This window comes from Strongylocentrotus purpuratus, unplaced genomic scaffold (assembly GCF_000002235.5).
Source record: "Strongylocentrotus purpuratus isolate Spur 01 unplaced genomic scaffold, Spur_5.0 spur5_scaffold_9, whole genome shotgun sequence".
In the NCBI taxonomy this organism is placed as follows: domain Eukaryota; kingdom Metazoa; phylum Echinodermata; class Echinoidea; order Camarodonta; family Strongylocentrotidae; genus Strongylocentrotus; species Strongylocentrotus purpuratus.
In genome coordinates this window covers 20,857,473-20,885,264 of record NW_022145615.1, presented here as the reverse complement: position 1 = coordinate 20,885,264, position 27,792 = coordinate 20,857,473, and the positions used below count along the sequence as shown (strand labels likewise).

The following is a 27,792-nucleotide window of genomic DNA, read 5'->3' as shown; positions in this document are numbered from 1 at the left end:
TGTTTGCAGAACGACAGGAGTGGCGATTTCTTTTCATGACCGGGGGGGGGGGGACGAAATGCGATATTTACATTTAGGATATTGTTCGAGGGAGCGTAGTGACCGAGCGAGATATATTTTTGCATTTTTATTAGTCTAAACGCTGTACTCTTGGGCCCTCCAGAGCCTAAAAGTGTGTTGCAGTCTTTAGTCAGTATTTGCTATTCATTTTTTTGCACTTTTTCAAATTGTCCGGGGGACGACCCCCCCCCCCCCCCCCCCGGGATCGCCGCTCCTGCAGCTGCACCAAATTGACACTTTTTCCTTGGTCAAGTTGATGAAACGCAAGAACTAACAGTAATACTCGTCACGTGATGAAGGGTCCTGATCCATTCTGAGAAGAAAAAAAAGTATGTACCGGGGTTAAAAGGAAGACATTTTCATAATTGTATATATGGGACAACCGCCCCCGTTTCACCTGAGGCTCGCAGTTCCTGATCTACTGGAATTGTGTCTACTCCCCTTTGCTAAAGAAAGGAATATTGTCTTATCTAAAGATAATTCATAAATTTGGTCTCTGACCAGGGACTCCCGATTTTAAGACCGAGTGAGTTTCCGAGTTTCCTGCAACAAGGCTGAATATGGCCTAAAGGCTGCATGGCCTCATCATCAAATTGACTTAAAGTAGCCTAATATATATCGCCAATAATAACTATGTCATTATCATTCACTATATCGAATGTCACGTGATAAGAAATGCGCCAATCAGCAGGCAACAATCGTAAAATTCTTTTTTTAATGATATTTGGCATACATTGAGTGATATTATTGGCGATGGAACTTGACCTCAGGTGATTCGTCACAGACTAATGAAGGAATCCCCTCTTCGTACTCGCGGTCAGTATTATCCTCAAAGTGACCTTGCACCTTCAGAAGCTGCTAAACGGATTGTAATTGGGTAGAAACAATCCAGTTTTGAAGTAGTATTGTCACGTAGTGTAACGACCATGTCACCGGCCTCAGTCGGGAGATCGTGCCCTTGCAACCCGAAGATATCGATGTCAATTACGATCAATATCGAGTCAAACTTAGTCTCGAATCGACAGACACACTCCTTTTCTACTTGGACCCATGCTAATTAGATTATTATAATTAAAGAGAAGGAGCAGGTTCATTGTTTGGGTCTTTTTTAAACGTTTTTGGTCATCTTCGCTATAAGCAAAACAACCACTTTTCTACCGACATTGATAAACACGTCTTGAATTTATGTGGGCTCTAAATTAGAATAAATTTATGCCAGCGATTATTTTTGTCATGTGTTATTAGAATAAACGATTATTTGGTTTGAATTGAATTGAATTAATTTTCTTCTGCAACATACTAATCAAATTACATTTCATCTCTATAACAAGTTTTTTTTTTAATGTGTATGCAACACAATACTAATAATTATTCATAAATAAAGTTGCAGTGATGATACACAATTTAAAACAAAAAGTGGTGATGATGTTGATAATAATGAATGTTGGTGAAAATGAAAATGAAGATAAGCTGAAGTAAATATGTCTGACACGGAAAATGTATATAAATAGTACGGGAGTTATAAAATAAAGTGATGGATGTTTTAAAGGAATCTGAGTTTGAAAGTTAAAAGTAAATTATAGGCATAATAATCCTGCATCAGCGCTAACTTCAAAAGCCATTGGGAGCATTGAGAACTTAGCGCGTAATCGTTGAAGTATGGGTATAGTGGTTCATACACTCGACTCTCAAGCTCAGGGTTGAGGGTTCGAATCCTAGGCCGGCAATAACGCCCTTAGACAAGATATTAATTCACATTTGCCCATCTCTACCCTGGCTCGCGTACATGTGTACCTGGCGATTTTTTGTTGGGGTGATGAATTTACAGGGCCTTCGTGAATAATAGCATTGCTGCTAATGAGGCTTCCCGGTGTGAACACAATTATTACGTATTAGTTCCTTACCTTCCCTACACCTGGGTAAAGAGTTGTAAATCAAAATTAGCGTCAAGCAAAGTAGAAGGTCATAAGACAAAAACGATATTTTACATATCCCATTTATTCAACTGCTACTAAATGATTTCCAAGTATGATTCTGGTCAACAATAATATAGTGAAAATTTGAAAATAGAAAATGATACGATAATTATTATTTTAGTTTGAATTATTGTATCATAATGTTTCACTTTTTAGTGAGAAAATGAAAATCGTTCGGACAATCCTTCACAGTAACATTATTTTTTCTTTGAAACTCAATGTTCAATCTACAGACGAAATATCGGACATGAAGTTGAACTCTCTTTCACCAGACCCACATCTCCTACTTTTGTTGTCATCATGAAGAAAATAGAAAATCGAGAAAAGAATAAAAACCACAACAGCTAAAAACAAAACTAAGCGCACTAATTATGCTAATTATGCATGACACCGAGGGATAGTTGGGGACAGTGTGATGTATTCCTCTGACCGTGCGTCCCCAATGCCCCAACGCAATAACTCAACAGCCAGGTCACTCTGCCCGAACGGATCCCCTCTCCCTCAAGTTTACCCGATGACACCCAGAACTTGACCCTTTGACCCCGTCGTCCAGGATCCATCATCTTGGTAACTGTCCAAGGAGTGCCGACATATCAACTGTCGCTGCAGAGACTGCTGGGCCGTGTCCGCGTTGTCAGGATGGGAGAACTTGTCGGAAAAGGCTCGTGTCAGCTAGAATAAGGCCATGATGCCCCAAGTTTGATGACCGTCATCCCTCACTGATTGTTTAGTAGAAAATGAAACAAATAATCCCCAAAAAAAACTATTGTGTTATTTTTTTCAGTTGCCAATTTGTTTTTGTATCTTTTGTATAAAAATGTGTACAAAATTAAAACTGTCATAATAATATCATTATCTCGTTATCATCTTGCATTTAAGCTATCCTAAAATCGCGAATGTGGAGCATAAGTAAAGAAGTGATAAACTTATTAAATATATTTGTTTAAACCTTTCAAATTTAGTGCCACAAGACCTATTTGAAGGACAAAGGACAAAATTTATGGATAAGTTAGCCCCAAATTTCCAACAATTATCTTCCCAACCCTCCTCCTAAAAAAAGAACATGTTTTCATATTTCAAAATTTACTGACGATCATGCGAGTATAAATGAAGAAATTTGGTCAGAAATGTAAAACGATGCAGATTTGTATTGACGGGTGTGTCACTCAAGCTCCATAGGAAAGTTCTGTGTTTAAAAAAAATGGATGACTTAGCCCCAAATTTCAAACAATGATCTTCCCAACCCTCCCCCTAAGAAAAGAATATGTTTTTAGATTCCAAAATTTACTGACGATCATGCGAGGAGAAATATTATAGAAAATTGGTTAGAAAGGTATAACGATGCAGATTTGCTCACAGAAATGTTTTAAGGTGTGTCACACAAGCTCCTTAGGAAAGTTCTGTGTTAAAAAAAAAGGAGTAATGATAAAATCGATAAGGTTAAATAGAGTGATAATATTTTAGATGAGTTTAATAAAGGCAATGTAATGTAATGGAACATTTTTCTTCTGAAAAATGTACGGTAATTCTACAAATGATGATAGAAATATGGTTGTACTCTGCACAGTATTGTTATGATAACAGAATGTGAGAGAGCTACTTGAACTCCAGATATTTACCTCCATGTCATTTCATGATTTATCAAAAATTTGTCCGGAGGTCAAATCTTTTTTTACTGTACGACATAGGCCCTAAACCAATTTGGCAATCTCCCTCGACTTTAACATGGCTTTAGTCGAGTTGATCTTCAGCACAATGTACATCCGCGTGCAGACTTCAGCTCGAAGTTCAAGGGGAGCTTTTGTGATACCGCTTTAAACGCAGTGCTTAGCTGCCCCACTTTTGGAGGTTACGATTTCTAATGAAAACACATCTGAAAATCCGATAAAAGGCTTTGACGCTTCGCCCCTGGAAACGTCAGTTAAGTCGAGCTAGTCCTGTAGTAACAACACTCCATTCGCTGAAAAAATGTTACAATAGTAAGACGGGGTGGTGCAATAGCGGTCGAACTCAAGGACGAAAATAGAATGAAATTATATGAGTGAAAATATAAAAACAAAATTGAGTGTTTTCTTTCCAGGGTTCAGTGGGAGATGTGTCTCTCAACGTTACTACATTATGGAAAGCGACTGTTTTAATGTCTAGGACATGTTAATGTTTGATCGTGTATAAGGGCGTTGCGGTAACTTTGTGTGGGTTATCTTTGTTTTATTAACTTGCATGAATATCACAAGAATTTATTGTTGGCAAGTGAAAATTTGAGACTTTGTACTTGCTCGTTGTAATAGTTTGGGCTAATTTATCCTCATATCGAGTCCGATACTACCCCTACATTACACACGCACGCACTCTCACACGCACATGGACGCGCGCACGCACTCAAAATGGTCTGTCATTGCCTTAGATTACAAAGTTGACACAGATTGCCTCAGAATATTATACAGTATTACTAATAAGAATTGATATTTAAACAATATTTTTCAACTTTGCTTTGCAATCTGCTATTTTGATGATTCTTAAAAACGTTTATCGTTAATGCAGTTCAATTTAGCTTGTTATATCTAACATAATTTCAACATGTGTTGCCTTTAGCTGAGTTGGGGATTTATTCAAGAATATGGAACCTATTGTGTAACATCGCTGTCTGCTAATGATCTTTCCACATCCACGTATTTGTTTGTTGTTGTTAGATCTTTCAACTATATATCTTTAATCGCCGTCACCTCACTATAAAAATCAATATTTCCAGAATTTTTGTCATATATACTGTCTATAATTCTCAAGAGATTATCTGTTTTTCTTCATCAGAAGCGGGAGAGGTTGATCCTTTTCGAGATAAATGCAGGGGCATCGATTAGTTGCATTAGATAGGACGCATAGTTATTCTTGGCATTATTTTCCTGTAGGGCAAGTGCCCCCTTTCCACGCCCTCTGCCCCCTAAAAAAAGCGACATTTTTGCCCGAGTCTGCCTCTAAACTCCCGATGACTTGAGTAGCTTAAAGGGGGTTTTCTGGCATCGAGTCGAATTTAGGTCAAGACAAACAAACTCTCGACAGTGGGCGAAGTACGATGATGAGTTCAAGCTGAGGTATACATAAACTGAAGAACCAGTCCTACTCGGCATAACCATTCCTCTCAAAAAAGAGGAAAAATGAACCTGTCTGGCAGAAAATGATTAATGCACAATAATTGATCAATGTGTCTTATCTATATAGGATTATAGTAGCGGTTGTGCACAGTCTGAGGAAACTGTGGTAAAATTTCCAATCAGAAATTCGGAGGTAACAATACATTTAAAAAACACTAATTTAAACGGGAATGTTGATCTTATTTTCAATAATAATCGCACCCTCAATTCAAATTTCATTTTCGAAAATTGTCATCATCTTATAAGCAGTTCAGAGTGAATAAAAACAGCAGTGAAGTCATTTTAACCCGAATTTGATTCAAATTTGCTTAGCTGCCTTTAATCAACGAACACTTTAAATGGTATATATAATTATCACAATTATCACTCATGACTTGTTCAGAAATTGGTAAACAGGGGCGATATCTTCACCAAAATAAGGCGTGTGTTTGGGTGGGGAAGTGGGTGGTGAATAATGTAAACCCAATGCAACTGTATAATGGATTTCTCTACCCGGGCCTTAACAAAATGGGGGTGGGGGGGGGGGAGGGGGCGTACACCAGCCTTAACTGGCTTGATAATTATATAATTATTATCACCTATACTATTTGCCACGAGGGTAATATTATGAGTCCAACGTGGGAGACATTTTGCCCATTTTAAAGTAATTATTAATCTCTTTTTTTTGTAACCATAACTGGTCAATATATTTGGCCGACTTAAATAGTTTTTTAAGTGCCCAAAGTTGATCAGACACATAACGAGCCTCGTACAGGGCATTTTTTTTTACTCAGTATATCTTTTATTGGAGGATATAATTGTCTACAAAAAAGATACACGAGAGGAGAAGAAATATTACCTGCCTCAACATAGCCTAAACTTGATTTAACCAGTATGTGTGTGTGGACCACTCAACCTTACTCCCTGCTTTCAAATTACCCCATTTCCTACGAATCCCCAAAGAATTAGCACTACGGTCCCGCTTGCGATTCATTTCTGATTTCCATCAAATTACTATATCGCGCTGCCACCATACCAACAAATCCCCAGTTTTGATGGCAAAAAATTGTGATATTTGCTCAGAGAATCAGCGCGGGAAACTCTCTCAATTCTTGATTTGCTCGGCTCGGTCGTTCCTGGGCGCGTGTTGACCGAATCAAGTAAACGGCGGCTGTTTTGTAGCGTGCACGTCCCGTGTTAAACTCTCATTTGAGACCGACTTTGGAGATGGAGAAAGAGAGTGAGAGAGTGAGCTTCTGTCGCCTTTCAGTTTGCAGCCGACAAGTAAGAGTAAAAAGGTCGAATGCTTCACAAAATATCCGGCTTTTACCCGCTTCTGTAAACATGGCTAGGTATTGGGGAGAGAGAGAAAAAATGACTTGAAGAGTATAGTACGCCAATCCTTTCCCACGAATGGTGGCCCAAAACAAGGATGCATTCGGTCATCTTTAGATATCACCTCTCACCTATAGGATGCTCATATCTCTGTTTCTTTAATTCTCTCTCTTTTCTCTCTTTGTTTTCCCTTGTTTTTACCTTCTCTCACCCAACATACTTTTTCCTTTTTTGCCTCTAAGTGTCTGAGACTATTCCTCCTTCTCTTTGCCTCTCCATCATCCCTTTTCTGTCACACCGCATCTACAAAGAAAGAGTTAATGCACCCGTCTTTTTCTTTTATATTTTTCTTTCGCTCCCTATAATTTTCTACGTCCATTTGAAGTCGGGGAATATTCATTCGTACTACTTTGAGAGGAATGTCCTGTTGGGCAAAACGAGCTATAAAATTAGGAGTTAAGTTGTAGGGGGCGAAATGTCGGAAAATACTTTTACATGAAATGAAAACAATAGAGAATATAAATATTTTTAAAAGAACACCTAATTTTACCACCTAGGTATATGCGGGATCGGGGGTGACCATTGGGAGGAGAGTCAACAGACTTGGTTCACCATATAGTTCTCTACACTGTAAAAAAAGAATTTGTTCATTGGTAATTTTTACGTATTTTTTCCATGTAGAATTTACTTGAAAACATTAGTTTTGCCACTTACGCACTAAATTTAAGTCTTGCTAACTCAAACTTTCAATTTAGTAGAACATACGTGGAATATTTAAGTAAAATCAAATACATAAGAACTTTAAGTAATTTCAGCTTGTATTTATTTAGTAATTTTAACTCAAAATCAGAAATTATACGTATTACTCAAACAATTTATGTTGATTATTCTTATCTTTTTAAAGTAAGGACCGATGCAGTGCGTAATAGAAATATTTACATAATTTATGAATATTCATTAAGACCAAATTAAACTCTTTTTTAAATAAAACAATTCTTTTTTGTGGTTGAATGAAAATTTAAGGACTTTAAAACATTTACTAATTCATTTAACATGGCTAAGCAAAGACAAGACAATTTTTAATTGTTACCCAGTTCAAAACAAATCAAAACTTGATATTTCAGGAAATTGTCAACCAATTTTCCTTTTAAGATGCTACGATCAAGTATATATAAAATTTGGAGCCTCTGAATATGTGTCGAATTGAAGCGTATGTAATAGTTTGTGATGGTGGTAGATATATATATATATATACGGTTAAATCTTAAATAGAAGTAGTGAATGATTAGTGGATGTTACTTGTTAGATTAGATGGGTACCAAATCGTGCAATATGTAATCCTATCATAGCTTTTTTTTTAATTATCTAAAATGATTACAATATTCAAATTATTTACGTAAATGTAACTCGATTTAACTGAGTAAAAATTTATTCAGCAAAATAAGTAAATTCTACTTAAGATGCCGTAGGTAATATTTACTTAATAAAAATAAGGCAATTCTTTTCCTCAATTTTATTGAGTTATTTCAACTATTATTTTTTTACAGTGTATTAATTATTATTTTTTTTAATTCACTACTGTTAATTTGTATTATTCTGCATGTGCCTGTATTATATTTCCCCTGTTTTTATATTTATATTTACCTATAATACTATCTTTTTTAATTTGATTTGTTTATTTTTCGTATGTTTTTTGATTCGTTATCTTTTGTTACGGTTTCTTTTTTGTATTATAATTTGTATGATTCGTTTAAGTCCACGGACTCTGTCTGAGAAACTACCAATTTTGTGCTGGAGTGCGTTACAGTGATTCAATAAATAAATGAATTAAAATGAAATTGCGTCATTTGAATATATGCAATGCATAGGCCTGACTTTAATTTCATTTCGTTCTCTAAAAACAATACACAAATTTAAGCCTTCCATGAAATTGGATATACAAAAAATATTGTTTGTTGTATGATATTTTTTTTAATGGCAGAAGTGAAAGTATGTGGGAAAGTGTGATCTCGACAAGCCTGAGATACTGTTTCCTCTTGCCCATTGCCTTTGATCTTCACACTGTCATTGTTGATGGAAACAAAAATCGAGCGTATTTTACAATTATCTGGAATGTGCTATATTCTGACTAAAATCAAGAAAATGGAATTCATTATTAATCTCTTTTTGTTAATACTTTCAAAAGAGCAGGTGCATTGTATAAAAAAGAACCATGTTTTATTGCGTTTTCGTTTAAATCCAAATAGTCTGCTTTACAAAAGAGTTTAACATCAACATTTTGTTTGTAAACCATTAAAATTAATTTAAAGTGCAATGTAACAAATCAATATTCTGTTTGTAAATATATCATATTTTAAATCAATTTGCAATGCAGTGTATACATTATAGCAAAACAGAAGGGAAATTCTATACAGCAGAAGCACTCTTTTTTCGTCTTGTAATAACATGACACATAATGCATAACGTAAACAATATACCATAATACATCCGAAGATTTAAATATAGCAATTTTCTAAATAAATTATAACATGAATGTACAGATAATTAAACAAAAACACACGTTAAAAAAATGATTTGAACTGACTCTGTGGTCTATCAATTAAACAAAATCAACATAATTATGACCTGTAAAAGTGATATTTGTACTATGTTTGAACTAGGATTCAACAGCCCAAGTTCACATAAAAATATACGAAAGATTTACATTATTGTCACGTCATTATACAATATATATCTCCGGATTATTTTAAGAAAGGGATCGGTACAGGCCTACACTGCAAACCGAAAGTAAAAAGATCGATGTTCGTAATTTGATACAGAAAAAGAAAAATCACTTATGCCATTATTCATGTCATTTGTATTCCCAGTTGTTATGTGGACATGCACTTAGCCGATGTGTGACCTTTGCCGAGACTTGGATTTCAAAATCACATCTTAAAGGTCATTATGACTTTAGATTGCTTAGCTAGGTTGCATTGCGAAAGATGCTGCGATAGATTCTATAACCCCTGTGAAAATGTCATGTCTTTCATGTTCATTGTGTGACTCTTTGCTAGTGTCCTACATTATTTAGACCATGACAGTGTTCGGAATATAAAGGTCGTTTGCATTCATCATCGACTACAGGGACACGAGGCGTGATACGAAAAGCCTTCGGTATTATCATCCTGGTGCTATTGGATATGGCTTGAAACCACCACCATACAGGTAGATGAAGAAGAAAGGGGAAAATATGAGCAAAGCTCGAAAATATTGCACAAAAATCCGGCAAGGCGGCCCACAAAATGCCATTAATCACGATACTTTGAAACCCGAGAGTTTGCCTGACGAGAACGTCAGCTTTAGCAAACACGGCCATAAAATACGCAACCCTTTTCCTCCCTGCCTTCACGTTTTCTCGACAAAAAGACCGCGCATTTCTCTTCTCCAAAAAATGAAATATGAGAGTTGTGCCAGGCGAGAACACGATCTCCCTCACCAATCGTATCTTTTCAAGAAAGTTGAAGGCCATGCAAATGGTCAAATAGAAATCAGAGAGTCGGGAGAGATGAGGAGAAGAAAAAAAAAACGAGGGAGCTCGGAAAAAGGCAGAGGTTGTTTAAATTAAAGAATTATTTGATCTTGCTCGAGATCTCTTGACATTTTGGTCGGCCATTTTGTTCAAATACTCCTCGGTGTTATGCAGAGGTCAAGCCACTTTCAGGAGCAGACAAATAACTTCAATCAGTCAATCAGCAGGGACGTATGACTGCCATGTATAGCATGTAACAAAATGCAGCTTGTGAGAATGAAAGCTAAATGTTCAAAAGTTCAAAGAAAGAGGAGAGCGATTGATAAGGAAGGGAGATGGAGAGAAAGAGAGAGAGAAAGAGACAGAGAGAGAGAGAGAGAGAGAGATGGCGAGATGACGAAAGAGACATGAAGAGTCTGAAACCTTTCATTTTCTCGGGAGAAGGTGGTGCGAAGTAAGAAAATGAGGAAGACAGGGTGAGAAAAGAGATTATTAACAAATAAAGGAAAGGAATGAGATTTAATAGGAAGCAAATTATCATCTATATGAATTGTTTAGTGTGTGCATCATCAATTAGGCCTAAGTAAATAACTGCATATAATCACCTTCGACACGAATTTATTATAAGCTGTTATAAGTTTTGATATTCATACATTTCCCAGTCAAATTGATAAAAACAACAACCATAATAAATATAATGCAGTAGTATTCATGCCACGACGACAAGTATAGGCCCCGGTATATGCCTATTTAATTCCGATTGAGATCGACATTCGATTGGCAATAATATTTTTAGTTGTTTAATATTTGGAAACAAATGATTTTTAAAATAATGTTGTTTAAAATTTGTTTTCAATTCGAATCCAGGCCTACCCCAGAACATTGATTGAATTTTCGCCCTCTCTTTTCTTATTATGTTTGACAAATGTCGTATCTGGGGTCGATTTTTGGTTCCTATACATTATTAATGAAAGTACTGTAAGGCGTTAAAAAAAAAAAGATGTTGTATTGTATTTTTTTAAACCGTTTGAAAAAAGAAATGTTTAATGAATACAAAATATATGTGTAAAAAGCTTTCAAAACTGAGAAATATCAACCCAAAGAGGGGGGGGGGGGGGGGGAGTTAAAAAAAAAAAGATTTCCGACCGAACGACCCATGCATGTTTTGGCACCCAAAGGGCAATACAACTTTTTTGTTTAGGCCTAATGGATTATAATTTTGTTTAAATTTGTAGTTCTTATATTTATTATCGTTCCAGCGTAAAACAACCATATAAGTATGAGGCTTTTATATTTTTCTTTTAAAACTTATTTCTTTAAAATAATTTTATTTTATGATAGCTCTATACTGCACTGATCGGTGACGAAGCCAGAATATTTTTAATTGGTGTGGACTGTGGAGCGGGAGTTTTTGTACCCGATTTGCAAACAAAAATACTTGTTTGGCCACAAAGAAAATTTCGATAGAAGTGGGCTTGATAAAAAAAAACATATCCCTATTTGTTTTTTGTTTGTTTGTTTTTATGAGTTTGTTTTTATGTTTGTTTTTATGTTTGTTTTTATGTTTGTTTTTTGTGTTTTTTAATAATTTTAGACAATGCATGGTTTAAAAAAAAAAAAATCCTCTGAATTAAAGTTGTCCTACTCAGTCAAAAAAAGTAAAAATATGCAAATTTAGACAGTTATGATATATTTTACGATATTCCGACAACTAGCTGGGGTCACACCCGATCCCTCCCATGGATTGTCTTTAAAATGAACGCTCTCTCTCTAGCTCTCTAATTTCGGCGAGGTTGCCCATACTTGTACTTCGCGCTTTATAATTTCGGCTTGTCATAACATCTGCTCCACGAAAGAAGAATTTCCTGGTCGAACAGTTTAGATGTTCAACTGTCTTTTTCACTGAGGTTGTGCTTACAAAAGTGTAAGTATTTATATCAGATGAACAAGAGCTACATATTCTGATAAATTTCTGATTGAATCATTATCCTAATGTGTGGTTTGAGCGTTTAAATATAAGACGAAAGTGACGGAAAGTTAATGTTCAGTCCCACATGTGTTACTTTGAGTTAGGTTGTACCGGTACCGGTATGGAATATAATGCTCGGGGGGGGGGGGGGGGGGGAGTAGCGGTTCGATGAGTCGCGAATCAAAAAGCGAAGGAGAGAACGTACTAGTCATTTCATCGATTGGTGTTTACAAATATTCTTTCATCGACGCATAATGAAGATTGTGAATATGAGAGAGAGAGAGAGAGAGAGAGGGAGAGGGAGCAGCTTTTAATACTTTTGAATTTTTAAAAAAATATTTATACTTTAATCAACGTAGATCTAGGCTATACGGTATGATATTTTGTATGTGACTTCATCAGCACCTTTCTGAGCCAGGCCATCTATTGTCTGAATTTACATAATCAATGAAGTCGGACTTGTTATAGGTTTATAACTATTTGCTGGGCATTTAATAGAAACGTCTGTTACGTGCAAGTGTTGGCAAGAGTGAGAGGAATACAAGCAATTGTCTTTAAATTTGTATCTATCAATTTTGCTTTCTTATTTTTTTTCATATCCATTGTTTATATTATTTATTTATTCATTTATTTATTCACCTACTATTTATTCAATCATTTTTTTACTTACTATTTATTCTGTTATTTATTTGTTTCATTTAGTAGCAGTAGTAGTGTTAGGTGTTGTCTTATTGTCTCATGTTATTACACAACCTCCTCCCTCCACAAATAGCAGCAACCATGGAAGAATCCTGGATCGATGAACAGGCTTAGACCTACAACATTGTGTATTAAAGTAAAGTAAGTAAGTAGTAGTAATATTATTTATCATTCATTTTTTATGTTTTTGAAATGCTACATTTCTAAAAGCATGATGTTCTGAAGGTCTTGTTTTTGAGTCCCAACAATGAGTCCAAAATGCCCATTTCTTGATTTTTGTGTAACCAAACCTTTAGAAGCAACTGAACCTGACATCAAACTGAACAATGGCATCAGGAGGTGGAAGCAAGGAGTTGAAAGCTGCCCTCAAGAAAGCTAAAGAAGCCATCAAGGGAAAGGATTTTCAGCAGGCATTAGAACATTCTAAGGTAAATAATTGGTAATTCTTTAGATTTTGATCTAACCCTTAGATTAAAGCCAAACCATATCTATTTGCATAAGAATCCATAAAATGATCAAACAAAATGTAGCCATATTCATTTAGGAGCTTAATATGCCTTAACTTTGCACAGCTACATGTATGTTGAAAGAAAAAAAATTGAGTTACTACCCCAAATTGATTAATGTTCATGGTTGATCTCTTTTATAATTTATAGTGACTGAAATTTGAATAATTTTGAATATGTAAGAATCCATATCATTTTGTTCTATTACATTCAGGATCAGACAAAATTATGACATTATTCATCATATGGAGGAACATGTATTAAAAATTGTGTGCTCAATTTATTAGACATCCCTTCAAAATGAAAACGAAATGATGTTTTTGATCTTTAAACCTTGACCGTAAAAGAAAACATTAGATTGTATAGCGAAAATGAAATGTCAAGAAACATTTACTTCTTCGACCGTGAAATTAATTTCTAAACCTGTGTTTCCAAAATAAGTGATTTACATACTTCATAGCATACAAAATTTAAATATTTATTTGTCATATTATGGTACTGTGAAACCTGTCTATGAAAACCACCTAAGGGAGACAAGAATAGTGGTCTCTATAGGCAGGTGGACATTATGTACAGGTTCCTTTAGTACATGTTTTAATGAGAAACCATTTCAATGGAAACAAAAAATGTGGTCTTTGTAGACAGGTGGTCTTTCTATACAGGTGGTCACTAAAGCAGGTTTGACTGTATTATGTTTCTTCCTCCATGACAGCATGCTTTGAGCCTGGATCCCAAGCATTACAATGCATTGATATTCCTTGGCAAGTCAGCCACCGAGCTCGGACAGGGAGAAGAGGCAGAGAAAGCATATAGAGAAGCAACAGACATAGACCCCAAGCAGACACTAGCATGGCAGGTAATGACAGTTATTGATTTTAGAAGAGCTAAAACCCCAGTGCAGCAGTGGTTGCAAGAGTGAAGGAAAATTTGCATGATGCACCAATACTTTAGCCTAAACTTGGCTGATTCGTGATGGTGAGGAAGATTACAAGGAGCAAGAGCAGAAGGAAACAGCCATGATGATTATGAAAAAAATTCTACTTTGCGTAAAGCTTGCCACAATATATCAATACCCTTTGCAATTGTCTTTATTGCTAAGTTCATGGAAGGACTAAATTTGATTCAGAGTAGAACCCCATTTTAGAATGAGTTGAAGAGGAAATGCCTAATGACATAAGCATGATAGCACCTGGAAATATAAAACCCGGAATACCCCTTGCTTCAAATTTATAGAATGAGGTCTTCAATCTTTTGTGACGTCCGTAATTTCCATTTTTCAACTCTTGCCAATTTACATCTACTTCCACTTCAAAATTAATTCCTCTCCTTTTCTGTGATGATTAAGTTTTATAAAATGATAAAGCGGATCTTAATCAAATGATTGGTTGAGAGCGTACATGACCAGGCATTTATTTTGCCTAACACATAATTTTACTAATGACCGGTCATTAGTAAAATCATATTATAAAACATCATTTGATTAAACAAATAAAACATCATCTTATAAAACAAATATTACACATCATTTTGTTTGGGAATTAGTAAAAATTGCCCGCACTCGGTACCTTTGAAACAGTCCAAACACCCTCGGCTATCGCCTCTGGCGTGCTAGACTGTTCCGAAGGTACATTGTGTGGGTAATTCTTACTAATGCCCTCACAGCTGTGCATTATTTGTATACTATTCATACTACTGTTGTATTAACCATTCAATATTCTTCTTTCTTCTTTTAAACCTTTTTGTGTGATATAGGGTCTGTCTGCCCTCTATGAGAAGATTGATATTCCCAAGAACTTAAAGCAGCTTGTGGGTGTCTACCAGCAGCTGATGAAGCTATCAGGAGATAAATCCAGAGAAACTCAGATTGCTGAAAAGCTTGCAGACTTGTATCAAAAACTGACCAAACCTGTGGAGGTAATGATAAATATTATACCATGTAGGTCTGTAAAATGAAAATTACTTTAATTTAATTATGTGCAGCGCGATAGCACAGTCGGTAGAGCAGTGGTCTCGTAATCCAGTGACCCGGGTTCAAAACCAAGTCGATGCACTAGTGCCCTTTGGTAAGGCATTAATCCTCATTACCAGGTCCCTCAGAGAGGACCTAAAGCTGTCGGCAGTCTGGTTGCTTACTTGCAAGCATTTATGCTTTCTTAGTAGTCAGGTAAAACAACCAACACCACAGCTGTTGTCAAGTAACTTGATGATATTGAAATGGCAAAAGGTGGATATATTCTTGTGAACAAAACGTGTTTGGGTAGTGCTCCAATGTATGCACCTTTATAGCTGGTCTCAATAAACAGTTAATACGTAGATGCAAACCTGAAATTAGTCATCAGCCCAACTCTTTTCTCCTGAAATTACAGAGAGATATGCAATGGATTTCTGTGAAGATTTGCTTTTCAAGCTCATAGGTTTTGTTGTCAATTGACACAATTTTATATTACCCAGTGACAAGCAAATTTGTAATCAATCTAATTAGCCTATCATTTTATTTGTTTTCTATCAGGCATGTGGAGTTCTTCATTCGCTACTCCTGAAGTCGGAAGACACTGCCTACAAGATTGAGAAGTGGTCCAGGATTATAGGACTCCTATCCCAACAGAAGTCACTTGATGAGAGCAGTGATAACCTTGTAAGCAATAAATGCAAAAACTTTATGCCCGAATTCACAAAGGAGGATTAAATTTAACCAATGGTTTAAACCGTCATTTACATAATTCACGGCTCAAAATTAGCGCAAATTAAGCATACCTTGCCTTGCGCACTTCTAATATTGGACCTCTGACTGTGTCGCGCTTATTTTGCGCTAATTTTAGACCATGGGTTATGTAATTGAGGGTTTAAACCATGGGTTATATTAAAACCTCCTTTCTGAATTTCGGCCATTGTCTTTCAATGAGAAGGATATGTGCGAAGATCATTGACGTACATATTTGCCTGATGTGTCATATGGGAACATATTACTCATGGCAACATTTTCAGGGGGGATGCTTTAAACTCTACTCTAAACACACAGTCGGATGATTGTGGTGTAGCTTTATAATGTACATCATCTATTGTGAGGTCATTTTCAAAAGCTCTTTATGAAGTCATTTTTGTTTCATCAGGTTTATGATACACTTCAATAACCTGTTATCTTAAGTACTGGTGTACTTGCTCGACAGCTGAAAGAGAATGAATACAGTCCTAACTTTGTGTAGATCAGGAATACTTTAGTGTAACATAGTCAATACTGCTTGAAATTGCTATTTCGTTTATGCTACTACTTTCATAATGATCTTTAGCATTGTGGATTTGCAAATATTCTTGTCATGGATTAATTGCAGAAAATACCATGGCAATTGTACCAGGGGAGTTTTTCACAAAGACTAAGATCGACTTTAAGTTGGACTTAACTATGGCAGGCTGATCATGCCACTGTTTGCTCTCTCCATGATCTTTAGATAATATTATTTCCTTCAATAATGAATTATCAAAAAATGTATATTCTGTAGATTTGTGACCACCATTTGTACGTCCCTTGTACGTCCCTTGAGAGACCAATGCAGGAAATGGTGAGAGCAAACAGTGGCATGAACAGCTTGCTATAGTTAAATTCAACTTTAAGTTGATCTTGGTCTTCGTGAAATACTCCCCAGCTGTGCAGATGTATTATTCTCCAAAAAATGAAGAAGAATTTTTTTTTATCAACTGCACTTCTTAAAAAATCCAACCTTATTGTCTATTTGTTTCTGCAGCTCAAGGAAGCATACACTGTGGTCTTGGAGGAGTCAAGCACGATAGAGGATGAGTCACTGAAAGAGTTCTACAAGGGGTACATTGGCTTACAACTCAAGGTAAGGTCGGGCTCTTCCTATTTGTACTGTAAAGGGCCTGTCTAAGAGATTCCTTGTAACCAAATTTGATGTTATGTCTATTTGAAATGTAGAGTGAACACACATTTGAACATTAAAAGTTTAGTGATTTGATAAGTTTTATCACTTAAACCGATATGATATAACCAAAAGAACAATAATAATAAAAGTAGAGAATATTTATTAAGCGCATAATGAATTGAGAATTTCTCTGTGTGCTTTACAATCATGAAAAATTTGAATATATATACACACTGTACAACATAATAAATAACAAATAAGATAAGCAAATAACAAAAAATATTTATGGGAAAGTAGACCAATTCACCTATAATTAGTATTAATAAACTATAAACTATTATGTAAAAACTATTTGACATAACATATTATAAATTCAACAAACAGACACTTTTATGTCAAAACCAACCTTCTTACCAGCAAAAGGCCAAAGCTCTAGGAAACCCTCGAAAACAAACCTAAACGACTGAATCTTGAGGTACTCCGCACTGATTGCTGACAGGACTTGATAGGGCATCCTTTACCTTCACCACATGAGATCTTTTGGACAGATAAGAAGTCAACCATTTCAAAACCACACCATCTAGACCAAAACAATGTTGCAAACGATCGAGCAGAATGTTGTGATCGATTGTGTCAAATGCCGAACCAAAGTCGAGCAAGACGAGAAGGACTTCCCTCCTTTGATCCAACGCCAATAGAATGTCGTTCTGGACACGGACGAGTGCAGTTTCAACACTGTGATACTGTCTTTATGCTGATTGTTGAGGGCTTCGAAGGTTGTTGTCATTGAGATTTCCTGGATTTGACCCACTGTCGATTTTTCGATCAGTTTTCCAAGAAAACTGAGGTTCGAAATAGGACGGTAGTTTGACAAATCTTGAGGAGAGGCATCGCTCTTCTATATCAATGGCGTAACAACAGCTCTCTTTATAATAACTTCATCCTCAGTCACACTTTCAAACTCTACCATTGACGAGAGGCACCTTTCAGGCAGACTGATAGAAAGTGACTCATTGCTATGTGGACAAAGTTCATCTCTCAACTTTTCAATTTTATGGTGAAAAAAGTTTGCAAAGTCATTTGCCAAAGTGTCATCATTTTCGTGGTTCAGCAAACAATGATCAGTAATCTGTGATGTCAGATAATTTGCAACCTTGAAAAGCCTTTGTTGATCACAGGATAAAATTTTGCTTGTGTAGTACTTAGATGATCATAGTATGATCGGCATTGCATTTTGTATATGTCCTTGTCGACGTGTAGTCTGGACTTCAACATGTGCCTTTCACAGCGGCACCGAAGTTGTTTTTAATGACGTAAAAATGGAGTATACCATGGCGCGTTGGGACGGATAACAAGTAACATCTTCACTATCAATAGACACTCTAAGATCATGTAGAAAGCTGTCTATGTCAATGTCCTTAAGAACTATGAATTTTCCCAATTCCCATTGGTCATGCAATTCATTGCCATACTCGGGCAAAGGATGATTAGACCCACTGGAGTTCCTACAGATGTTCCTAGCCCACATACAAGTAGTAAATATATATATCAATATCCCAGTTTGGGTGCATACTGTACCAGTTTTCAGGCTGCAGGTCGAGAAGCGCCCACTGTCGTCTATTGGTAGTCCTCTCAGCTCTTTAATAGTCATATATGGATTAAGTAATTTTGATCAACTTTTAGGAGAAAAAAACACTTTTCACCATCACCTATTAAATTCAATCTAATATAATGTTGTATATTCCATAGGGCAAGACAGTTGATATAGCTGAGCTTAAGGCAACATGTTCTAAGATGCATGAGATGTTTCCAACAGAAATATACCCCCTGGAGAAATTGACAGAGATCATCATGATTGAAACATTTGGTGAGTTTAATAAAATTTGCTACTGTCTACATTCATTTTAATGATTCTTTGTATTTGTGAGAGCCGGAGGCTATATTCTTAATAGTGGCTTCGGAACATCAAAGCAGGTGAAAAGAGAGTTTCCTTGAGATAAATTATTACAGGTTAGGGTCCTCATTCTTTTAAAGTAAGGAAAACGGTTGAAAAGATTCACAATGAGAAAAGCAGTAAAGAATGGTTTTATTATACATACAGCTCTTTTATGATTTACAAGATGAAAAGTGTGATTTTGTTGTTAAAGTTATTCTTCATTTTTTGTTTTGGCATAGCACATTTTGCCATTTTCATTGCTCCTTCACAGCTTTCCAGAGTATAATCGCCACCAGATTCTTTGTATATTTTATTCATTGAGTATAAGTTTTGCCTTTAAAAAAAAAATTCCCCAGCAATGAAGACATCAAATGACTGGTCAGTCTATGGTGAGCTACAGGAACTGGACAGTGATAATAAATGGGCTCTGATTGGGCAAGGTCAACTCAAACTGACCAGTCAGGATTTCAAGGCAACAAAGGAACTTCTAACCCAGGGTAAATAACAGTAATAGTGAAATAATCATTCTTGAATGCTATATGGTATTTATTATCTGCAGATAGGTTGTATAATAGGAATGGGCATGTTAATTATCTGGTGTGTAATGACAATAACTGAAATACATGATGTACTTGTAGAACCAATGATCAAATTGGTAAAAATAATTTTAAAAATTGAATGTCGATTTGAAATCACTTTTGATATTCAGCTTCTTAGAGAAAGATTTTGTGCAGGTCTGTGCAATATGTCCCATATAACTTAATATTTACCCATTCATTTCAGTCCAAAAGGATAAATATTGTAATATGACAATCGGCTAATCTTAGTATTACCAGAAAGAGCCATTGCAAATGGTTGTAGAAAGAGATTTGTGTTAACCTGGTAGATGGATAGAAGACTTTTATTGAAGTAGACACACTATACAAAAGGATATCATCAGATTTTTTTGGACATGAAATGAAATTTACAGCTTTGATTTATGATTATTTTTCTCTCATCGCAGCATCACAAAAGCTACCAAATTTTCCACTTTGTTGGTTATTCTTGGCTCAGTGTCAGCTCTATCTCCATGACTATCGAGCAGCAGAACAGTCAGCTGAACAAGGTATGAATATTCATGTATGTGTAATGAATACTCATGTGTATGTAAATATATGATTATAACAACTGAATTATTCGTACTCTGTGTAATTTTAATGTTTTTTGTGTTTTTGGAACTCAGGAACGAAAGGTGGACTGGTTGAAGTAGGGCCTTTGTTTAATACGTTTATATGTAAGCATTTGGTATGTTTCTTTCTCAAGAAACATAAATTGGGAGGATCAATTTTTCACATACTATATTAAAAAAATAAGATAACTTGTTAATAAAGGTATGAATAATTTAATTTTTAACTGAATGTTGAAAGCACTTTGTTGGTGTTGTTTTGTAGTGATCATGAAAAAGCGATATGCAACTTAAGTACATAACAGTCCAAACTATATTTAAAGGCCACTTAAGGAAAGAAAATAAGGTATCATTATAGGCAAGTGGTCTTTCTTTACAGGTTCTCTTTAATGCACTATCAGTTTTAAATGCCATTCAAAGGAACCAAAATTACAATTATAAAATTAAAATTAGTCTACATATATATATATATATATAGGTGTTCACTATTAAAAGCAGCATTGATTGCATTTACCCGAAGGTTGTTCAAGAGGATCGAGGTAGACGCGAAGATCTCCTGTATTGAGGGGGAAAAAAATGAAACATGCTGTTCTAGGTGTTCAGCAGTAGAATACTTATTAGAACTACAAGTATGAAATTGAAATGTACTGATATAATTATATCTGCTATACCTGTACTTCCTTCATAGGGAGAAGAACTTTGAAGTTCTACAAGCATCCAGCCCTCAATGAAGCAATAGGATTGCATGAAGCATTGCGAGTCCTCCAGGGCAGAGCTTGCATGGACTCTGGCCTCATGGCGAAGGGTCTCAGCGCCGTAGAAATCTTCAAAAAGGTAGGGTCTTTTTAAAATTATGCTTATACAGTGAAACCTGTCTATAAATACCACTCAAGGGAGACAAGAAAGTGGTCTTTATAGGCAGGTGGTCTTTATGTACAGGTTCCTTTAGTACATAATTCAATGAGAAGCCGTTTTCAAGGGAAACAAAAAATGTGGTCTTTGTAGATAGGTGGTCTTTCCATACAGGTGGTCACTAAAGCAGGTTTGACTCTACATGTAGCTGAAAATCATAGAAGCTGAGCATAATTGAGTTATGTTATGGTTCTGTATTGTTGACATGTACTGAACATATACAATTTCTTATTATGCATGTAAATCTCTTCAAGTATCTTCTGACCTCTCCAAATGGTTCAAATTGAAATTCAAAGTCTTTCACAAAATATAATATAAGTTCAAACTTTTTATCTGACCTACCATAACCCTTGTGAACGTAATAACCTTACGTCCTATGCATCTCTTTGATAAAGAATTTGTAATGACCGCCTGTGTACAATGCACTCCACACACCAATTCGTGAATCATTAATTAGCAGTGGTTTCAAATCATTTCAGAAGTAGGTATGACATTTAGGAACATGTGAATATGCGTATGCCAAGTATTATGTGTTTAAAAACAAAAAAATGACTTCATAGTCATGATATATCAGATGGTCCAAATAACGCAGCTCTTTTGGTATCATGATCATTTGCTTTATATTGGCCATCTTTGACCATCTTCAGTTTCAAGCTTTTATCAAAATATTGTGCTAAGAGGAAAGCTCTCTTGCCGATGTCCCTCAGGGAAGCCTTTGTTGACCACTCCTCTTCCAAGAATTATAATCAGTTAAGAAAACAGTCATTTTCCACTGGGACTACAGAGTTGTTAGTTGTTGCTGATTTAATAGACTTTGCTGACATGACACTCCATGTTTATTTTTAATTTATTAGCTGCTACTGGAGGCCGCTGATAAGGACACCATGTATAAGCTGTTAACTGAGGCTCATCTTCTGGCAGGGGACATCGCCAGTGCACAGCAGGTCTGTTCTCATCTAATGATGTAGTCAATACATTAAAATATTGCCAGAAAGTATGCACATTTGTCTTGTGCCTCAAGGGAGCCTCAAATTCCCTAATGTTATTCATACCTGTGGACATACAAAGATGTAGCAAGTGGTTTGTGAAGGTTACAAAGTTTTGATTGTGCTTCACATTGACAAGCAAGGTAATTCTATACATTTCAGTAATAATACCAGAACATTTTTTTTATAAAATTGAATATTTGATTATTTGTTGTTGTTGTTGATTTTTTTTTTTTTTAGAGCATACTTAGAATAATGTTTTAACTGCAAGAAAAGCATGCTATATGATATTATTTTCTTCAACATTTCTGTTTTTTCAGAGTTTTGAGATGATTTCTTACTGTCTTGATGAGAGTGATACTATAGCTTTGGACGGCTGGCTTAGGTTTCATCAAGGGGACCTCTCAGATGCCCAGAAGAAGTTAGAAACAAATTTATCCTACAACATTTTCTCAAAATCTCCTATCCTGCAACATTAGTAATAAATTATATATATAGATCAAAATGTAAAGTTATTATTATTTTCTTGAATAGAAACTTAATATGGATCTTATGTGTAATGAAATCCCTTATAAAGTCCCTTTCTTTTTCGATAGCATTGATCATTATTAAATAAACACACAAATTTGTATATATGTATATGTCAATCTATTTTGATTTTGATATTGTGATTTATGACTTGCAAATTTGAAAAAAATGCATAAATGTAGATAAACTACAATCATACATGTACATGTACAGACCTGTGCTTCTCTTGATTGCTTGACTACATTGTCTAGTCAATACATAGTTTTGGCAGCCCTCTTGGTTTTCATGGTTTTCTGACTGCCATTTTAAGTTAGCTGGATCTCTTAACCCCTAAAACTTAGGTACATGTACAGACACCTAAATTACATCTCTAGGAATGACTGGATGCTATTTTGAAATTAACCACTTTTCAGAGGTCCGGTTTTCTTAGACTTGTAGTATATCATTTCTCACATTAAACACTGCTTCCGTAGCTTGACTCGCCTAAGGCTAACATGCGACTATACCTTCTAATTTATTTGTTTATTATATGATTGATGATTTGATCGATCCAAACACGACACCAATGTCTTTTGGCAAGACATAAATCTACATTTACCACTCCATACCTAGGAGAGAAATGAGGACCTGATATGATGATGAAAGCCTTTGTATTAGTAATTGCCATATGCCCTCATGGTGACCATTTGGTGGTAATACTCCCCAGGGAGTGGAGATGGTATATGTATTTGTATCTGTCCGTGACGTTCAATTACCAGCATCTGGTTGCCGCGTACATAGACATTGTGCGTGAATGAATCCGAATGACACGGGTAATAATATCTGTAAAGCACTTAGAGACAGTATTTTGTATCAAGTGCTATATAAATCCAGATTGTTATTATCATTATTTATGTCTTTCTGTCATCTGTCATGTTTTGCAGATTACAAATTGCTCTAGCCAAGGAGGAGAAGGCAATCTATCACTACTGGCTTGGGAGAGTGTACTGGGCTATGGGAGGTCAAGCACAGCAAGACAAGTCTAAATCATCCTTGCTCAAGGTAACAAATATTTCAATTGATGGGACTGGTGATTTTACTTGAGGTGAATTGGGGTAATCTGAGTTTGTTGGTAATACTAGAAGCTTAATGCATATAGTACTGGGACCCATTGCACAAAACTTACCATTGATGGTAACTTTGCCATCAATGGTAACTACCATGGAAACTTTGATTTTGATTGGCTTTTGAGCTCTGTTCCCATGCTAGTTGCCACTGATGGCAAAGTTACCATCAATGGTAAGTTTTATGCAACGGGGCCCTGAAATTGTTATACACTGTATAAATATTCACTGGTTACTTTGTTATCATTAATAACAAGAAATTGGCTTTTTCCATTTCAACAATGGATAAAGAGCAAAGATTGGCAAGGGTTGATTATGTAAAAGGGATACATCATATAAATTAGTTATAACCATGAACATGTTACAAAGTGAAAGGAAAAGGGTATGAGTGTGCGTTGTGGATTTTGATTTTTGATTTCCTTATTTTTATTTCTGTTTGTTTACTTAGGCTGCCAAACTTGACATCAACTTCTCAGACTCCTTTCTGTATGTTGGTCATCATTACATGCAGATAGGAAAAGACACAGTGTAAGCATGTAATATTAAGCCACTCGATAACTTATTCAACTTCTACTATATCTCCTCCTTATCATTATTATTTCTTCTTCTTCCTCTACTTCTTTTTCTTCTTCTTCCTCTACTTCTTCTTCTTCTTCTTGTTCTTGTTCTTGTTCTTCTTCTTCTTCTTCTTCTTCTTCTTCTTCTTCTTCTTGTTCTTGTTCTTTTTGTTCTTCTTGTTCTTCTTCTTCTTCTTGTTCTTCTTCTTGTTCTTGTTCTTCTTGTTCTTGTTCTTGTTCTTCTTGTTCTTGTTCTTCTTCTTCTTCTTCTTCTTCTTCTTCTTCTTCTTCTTCTTCTTCTTCTTCTTCTTCTTTTATTTGGAGAGTGTTTATATGATGTTTTAATCATTCATTTTCTTTTACTCCTCTCATTCATGATTTTCCAGGTCATTCCTCCAACAACCTTTTCAATCTGTATAACAAAAAATTAAAAAAACATTTATATGGTTCTCTGTTGTGTTTGTTTGTGTATTTCCAGCAAAGCGAAACGTTGTTACAAGAAAGCCTATGATTTGAACCCAGATAACGAGGCTGCTGCTCAAGCCCTGGGAGATGCATACGACTTACTGGATGAAAAGGTAAGAAATTGCAAGAGGATTTAGACAAATTGAAATTAGGCATTTATTATCCATTCACAAATTCACATTTCACTTGTAAAAGTTTACAGATCAGTTTACAAAAAGAAATAATTATAATCATAGACAATTACAGTAAGGGTAAACAGCTTTCTTTGGGTAAGTTACAGGAAATCAGTTTTTTATGATGAGGATGCCGACAGAGCGAGAAGATAGAACATGACCTGGAGAGTGTTTCACAAAGACTAAGATCAACTTTAAGTTGGACTTAACTATGGCAGGCTGTTCATGCCACTATTTTCTTTCATCATTTACTGGCATTGGTTTCTCAAGGGAGGCACTAATCATGGTCACAAATCTACAGAATTTACATTTTTTGATAGTTCATTATTGTAGGGAAAATTATTATCTAAAGATGGTTATTGAGAGACCAATGGTGAGAACAACTAGTGGCATGAACGGCCTGCCCTAGTAAAGTCCAACTTAAAGTCGATCTTAGTCTTTGTAAAGCGCCCGCCAGGCAGCTTTAGGCTTTTAGGCCTTTTGATAATTCCATGATCACATTTTCTTCATATCTTTAAATTTGAAATATGATAGGAGGACGCTATTGCTGTCTACACAGCAGTGACCAAGCGGGCAGCTTTGGGCGGGGCAAAGTGGGCATGGCTAAGACTGGGGCTCGTTCAGCTCAGAGCAGGCAATGCAACAGAAGCTGTGGAATGGTAAGATCACTCAAGATATCCACTTATAGAGAAAGTTGAGTTCTGAGGAAGAAAAATAAGTTGTGAGCGTTATCATTGTATTATGCAAGTGTGGAAGAACATCAGATAAAAAATGTTCCCTGAAAGGCATGGCTCATCAAATGCCTAAATATTCTAAATATGGCATGTAACATCATCAAAATCAGGACAGATGTTTATGCCACATGTTCGTGTAGTCCCATATACATTTGTCTGTGTACAGTGCTTCTAACTTTACCAAGACTTGGCCAAATTTCTTATCATTTTGATGATTCCAGAACCTTGCAGTACACGCCAATACTTATATGCTAGGTGATCATCCTTTTCTGATTGATTCTACATTTGTTTCACAATGCAATCGCATGACTTAACCTTATCTTTAAGTAGGTAGTGATGAAGTTCTCCTTTGGTGTTTGTAAATATGTTTCATTACTGATTAGGAGTTCTGCTAAATATTTTATGAACCATTTGTACATTTTGCTATATACAGTCAAGCCTGTATATGGAACCGCCCAAGGGATACAAGAAAAGTGGTCTTTATAGACAGGTGGTCTTTATGTACAGGTCTCTTTGGTATATTTTCAATAAGAAACCATTTTCAAGGGAAACAAAAAAAATTGGTCTTTGTAGACAGGTGGTCTTTCTATTCTGTACAGGTGGTCACTAAAGCAGGTTTGACTGTAGCTATAAATAAAGTTAGTGTTGCCAGAAGTATCCTTGCATATAAATACATATGCAGTTAGGTTTTTATTTCTGTAATTTCAATGTAGTTCCTTCTTTTTGAACTAATTTGCCAATCATAATCCATTGATGTGCAAGTAGGATGTTTCATTAGAAACATGTGTAGTATTTCTGTAGAATCTTTTTTCTAACTATTAAATCAATCTGTATCATAATCTATCTATCAGTATTGCACTCTCGTTATTCATTTCATTTATGTTTATTCCCAGCTTTCAAGCTGTTCTCAGAGCTGATCCTGATGACATGTAAGTATAACATCATGAATTGAATTGACTTGAATTGATTCTATATTTTTAAAGTCTAAAATGTTTTCAAACAGTTCAAGTATGATTGCAAATGGGTGCTTGTTGTATTTGTATGTGCAAGATGCCGTAATAGTGTTCCCTATGCATCAAGATATGTTGTGCCTTGTTTGATCTTTCGAGTAGATTTCAAATGAAGCACAAGCCAATATTGTACTGTACGTGTCATTTGCCGTTCGTATTTTGCTTCAGCCATACATACATTTTTGTATAGCAAAAGCGACGCATTGTACAAAGTACTTGATTATTAATTTCATTTCATTGAAATATATTTATACAGGATAAAAACATGATCAGCAAAGCTGTTTTTCATCATAGTCCTGATTAAGGGCATGCAACAAATATTAAAAAAACAAAAAACGCTTCATATAGAACAAACAGATACAGAAATTCATAGGTGAACATTACAATGCGAAACAAAAATTACAAGTATATATCTATATAGTAATACGTATCCGGGATAGAACAAACAGATTTTGCACCATGTAAGCTTATTGAAAGAAATACATTAGAACTATACTTATAATGTACATGAGCTGATAATTTGAATAATTTTAATACTTGTGTATATTATGAATCGTACATGATGTGATTGCTGTAGTAGTTAAGCATCATTCACATTCTTATGCAACAGACACTGCCAGGAATGCCTCGCAGAAGCTTATTTGAGTAGAGGAAGCAATACAGCAGCACTCAAAACATTTAGTCGAATTGTAGAGGTAAGTTGATTATCTATTATTTTAAATAGGGGTGTTGCAGTAAAAAGTAGTTTGCCCACTGGATTTTGGATCATATAGTTTTCTTCTGTCTTTTATAACATCCTTTTAGGATATCTTTTACATTTTATACATAATGTGCAGTATATACATGCCTGCACCAGACTGAGATAGGGACTGGCATGTTGCATGGCAATCTAAACAACAACATTATGATTTAATAAAAATAAACACTTTAGAATAACAAATTTGATATTTTTATTTTGTGTAACATATTATTTTCCTTCCTTATTTTTTCCTAGATGGACCCAAACTCAACATATGCTTTATTCAAGTAAGTTTTGTTCTTTGTGAAATTCCTACCCCTAAAGCAGTTAAAGATATATGTATACATAAACCTAAGTCATCGGTAAGTTTGTAGAAGTTTCAATTTCCACTTGCAATGAACAAATCTTATGAATGCCTTTTT

At 35.4% G+C, this 27,792-nt stretch overlaps 1 protein-coding gene across 1 annotated transcript in view; it reads left to right on the top strand.

Moving 5' to 3' along the window:
- The first annotated feature begins 11,848 nt into the window (after nt 1–11,848).
- The window catches only part of LOC577162 (tetratricopeptide repeat protein 37), a 41,978-nt gene continuing 26,034 nt past the window's right edge, over nt 11,849–27,792 (top strand). Inside the window, exons 1-19 of the mRNA XM_030976927.1 lie at nt 11,849–11,934; nt 12,975–13,106; nt 13,897–14,040; nt 14,937–15,098; nt 15,694–15,819; nt 16,925–17,023; nt 18,812–18,929; nt 19,355–19,495; nt 20,002–20,103; nt 20,852–20,997; nt 21,930–22,019; nt 22,382–22,482; nt 23,513–23,630; nt 24,141–24,220; nt 24,728–24,827; nt 25,422–25,546; nt 26,515–26,550; nt 27,242–27,326; nt 27,626–27,657. Coding sequence (XP_030832787.1) covers nt 13,005–13,106; nt 13,897–14,040; nt 14,937–15,098; nt 15,694–15,819; nt 16,925–17,023; nt 18,812–18,929; nt 19,355–19,495; nt 20,002–20,103; nt 20,852–20,997; nt 21,930–22,019; nt 22,382–22,482; nt 23,513–23,630; nt 24,141–24,220; nt 24,728–24,827; nt 25,422–25,546; nt 26,515–26,550; nt 27,242–27,326; nt 27,626–27,657 — 1,907 coding nt within the window. The 5' untranslated portion in view covers nt 11,849–11,934; nt 12,975–13,004. The remainder of the gene's footprint in view (nt 11,935–12,974; nt 13,107–13,896; nt 14,041–14,936; nt 15,099–15,693; nt 15,820–16,924; nt 17,024–18,811; nt 18,930–19,354; nt 19,496–20,001; nt 20,104–20,851; nt 20,998–21,929; nt 22,020–22,381; nt 22,483–23,512; nt 23,631–24,140; nt 24,221–24,727; nt 24,828–25,421; nt 25,547–26,514; nt 26,551–27,241; nt 27,327–27,625; nt 27,658–27,792) is intronic.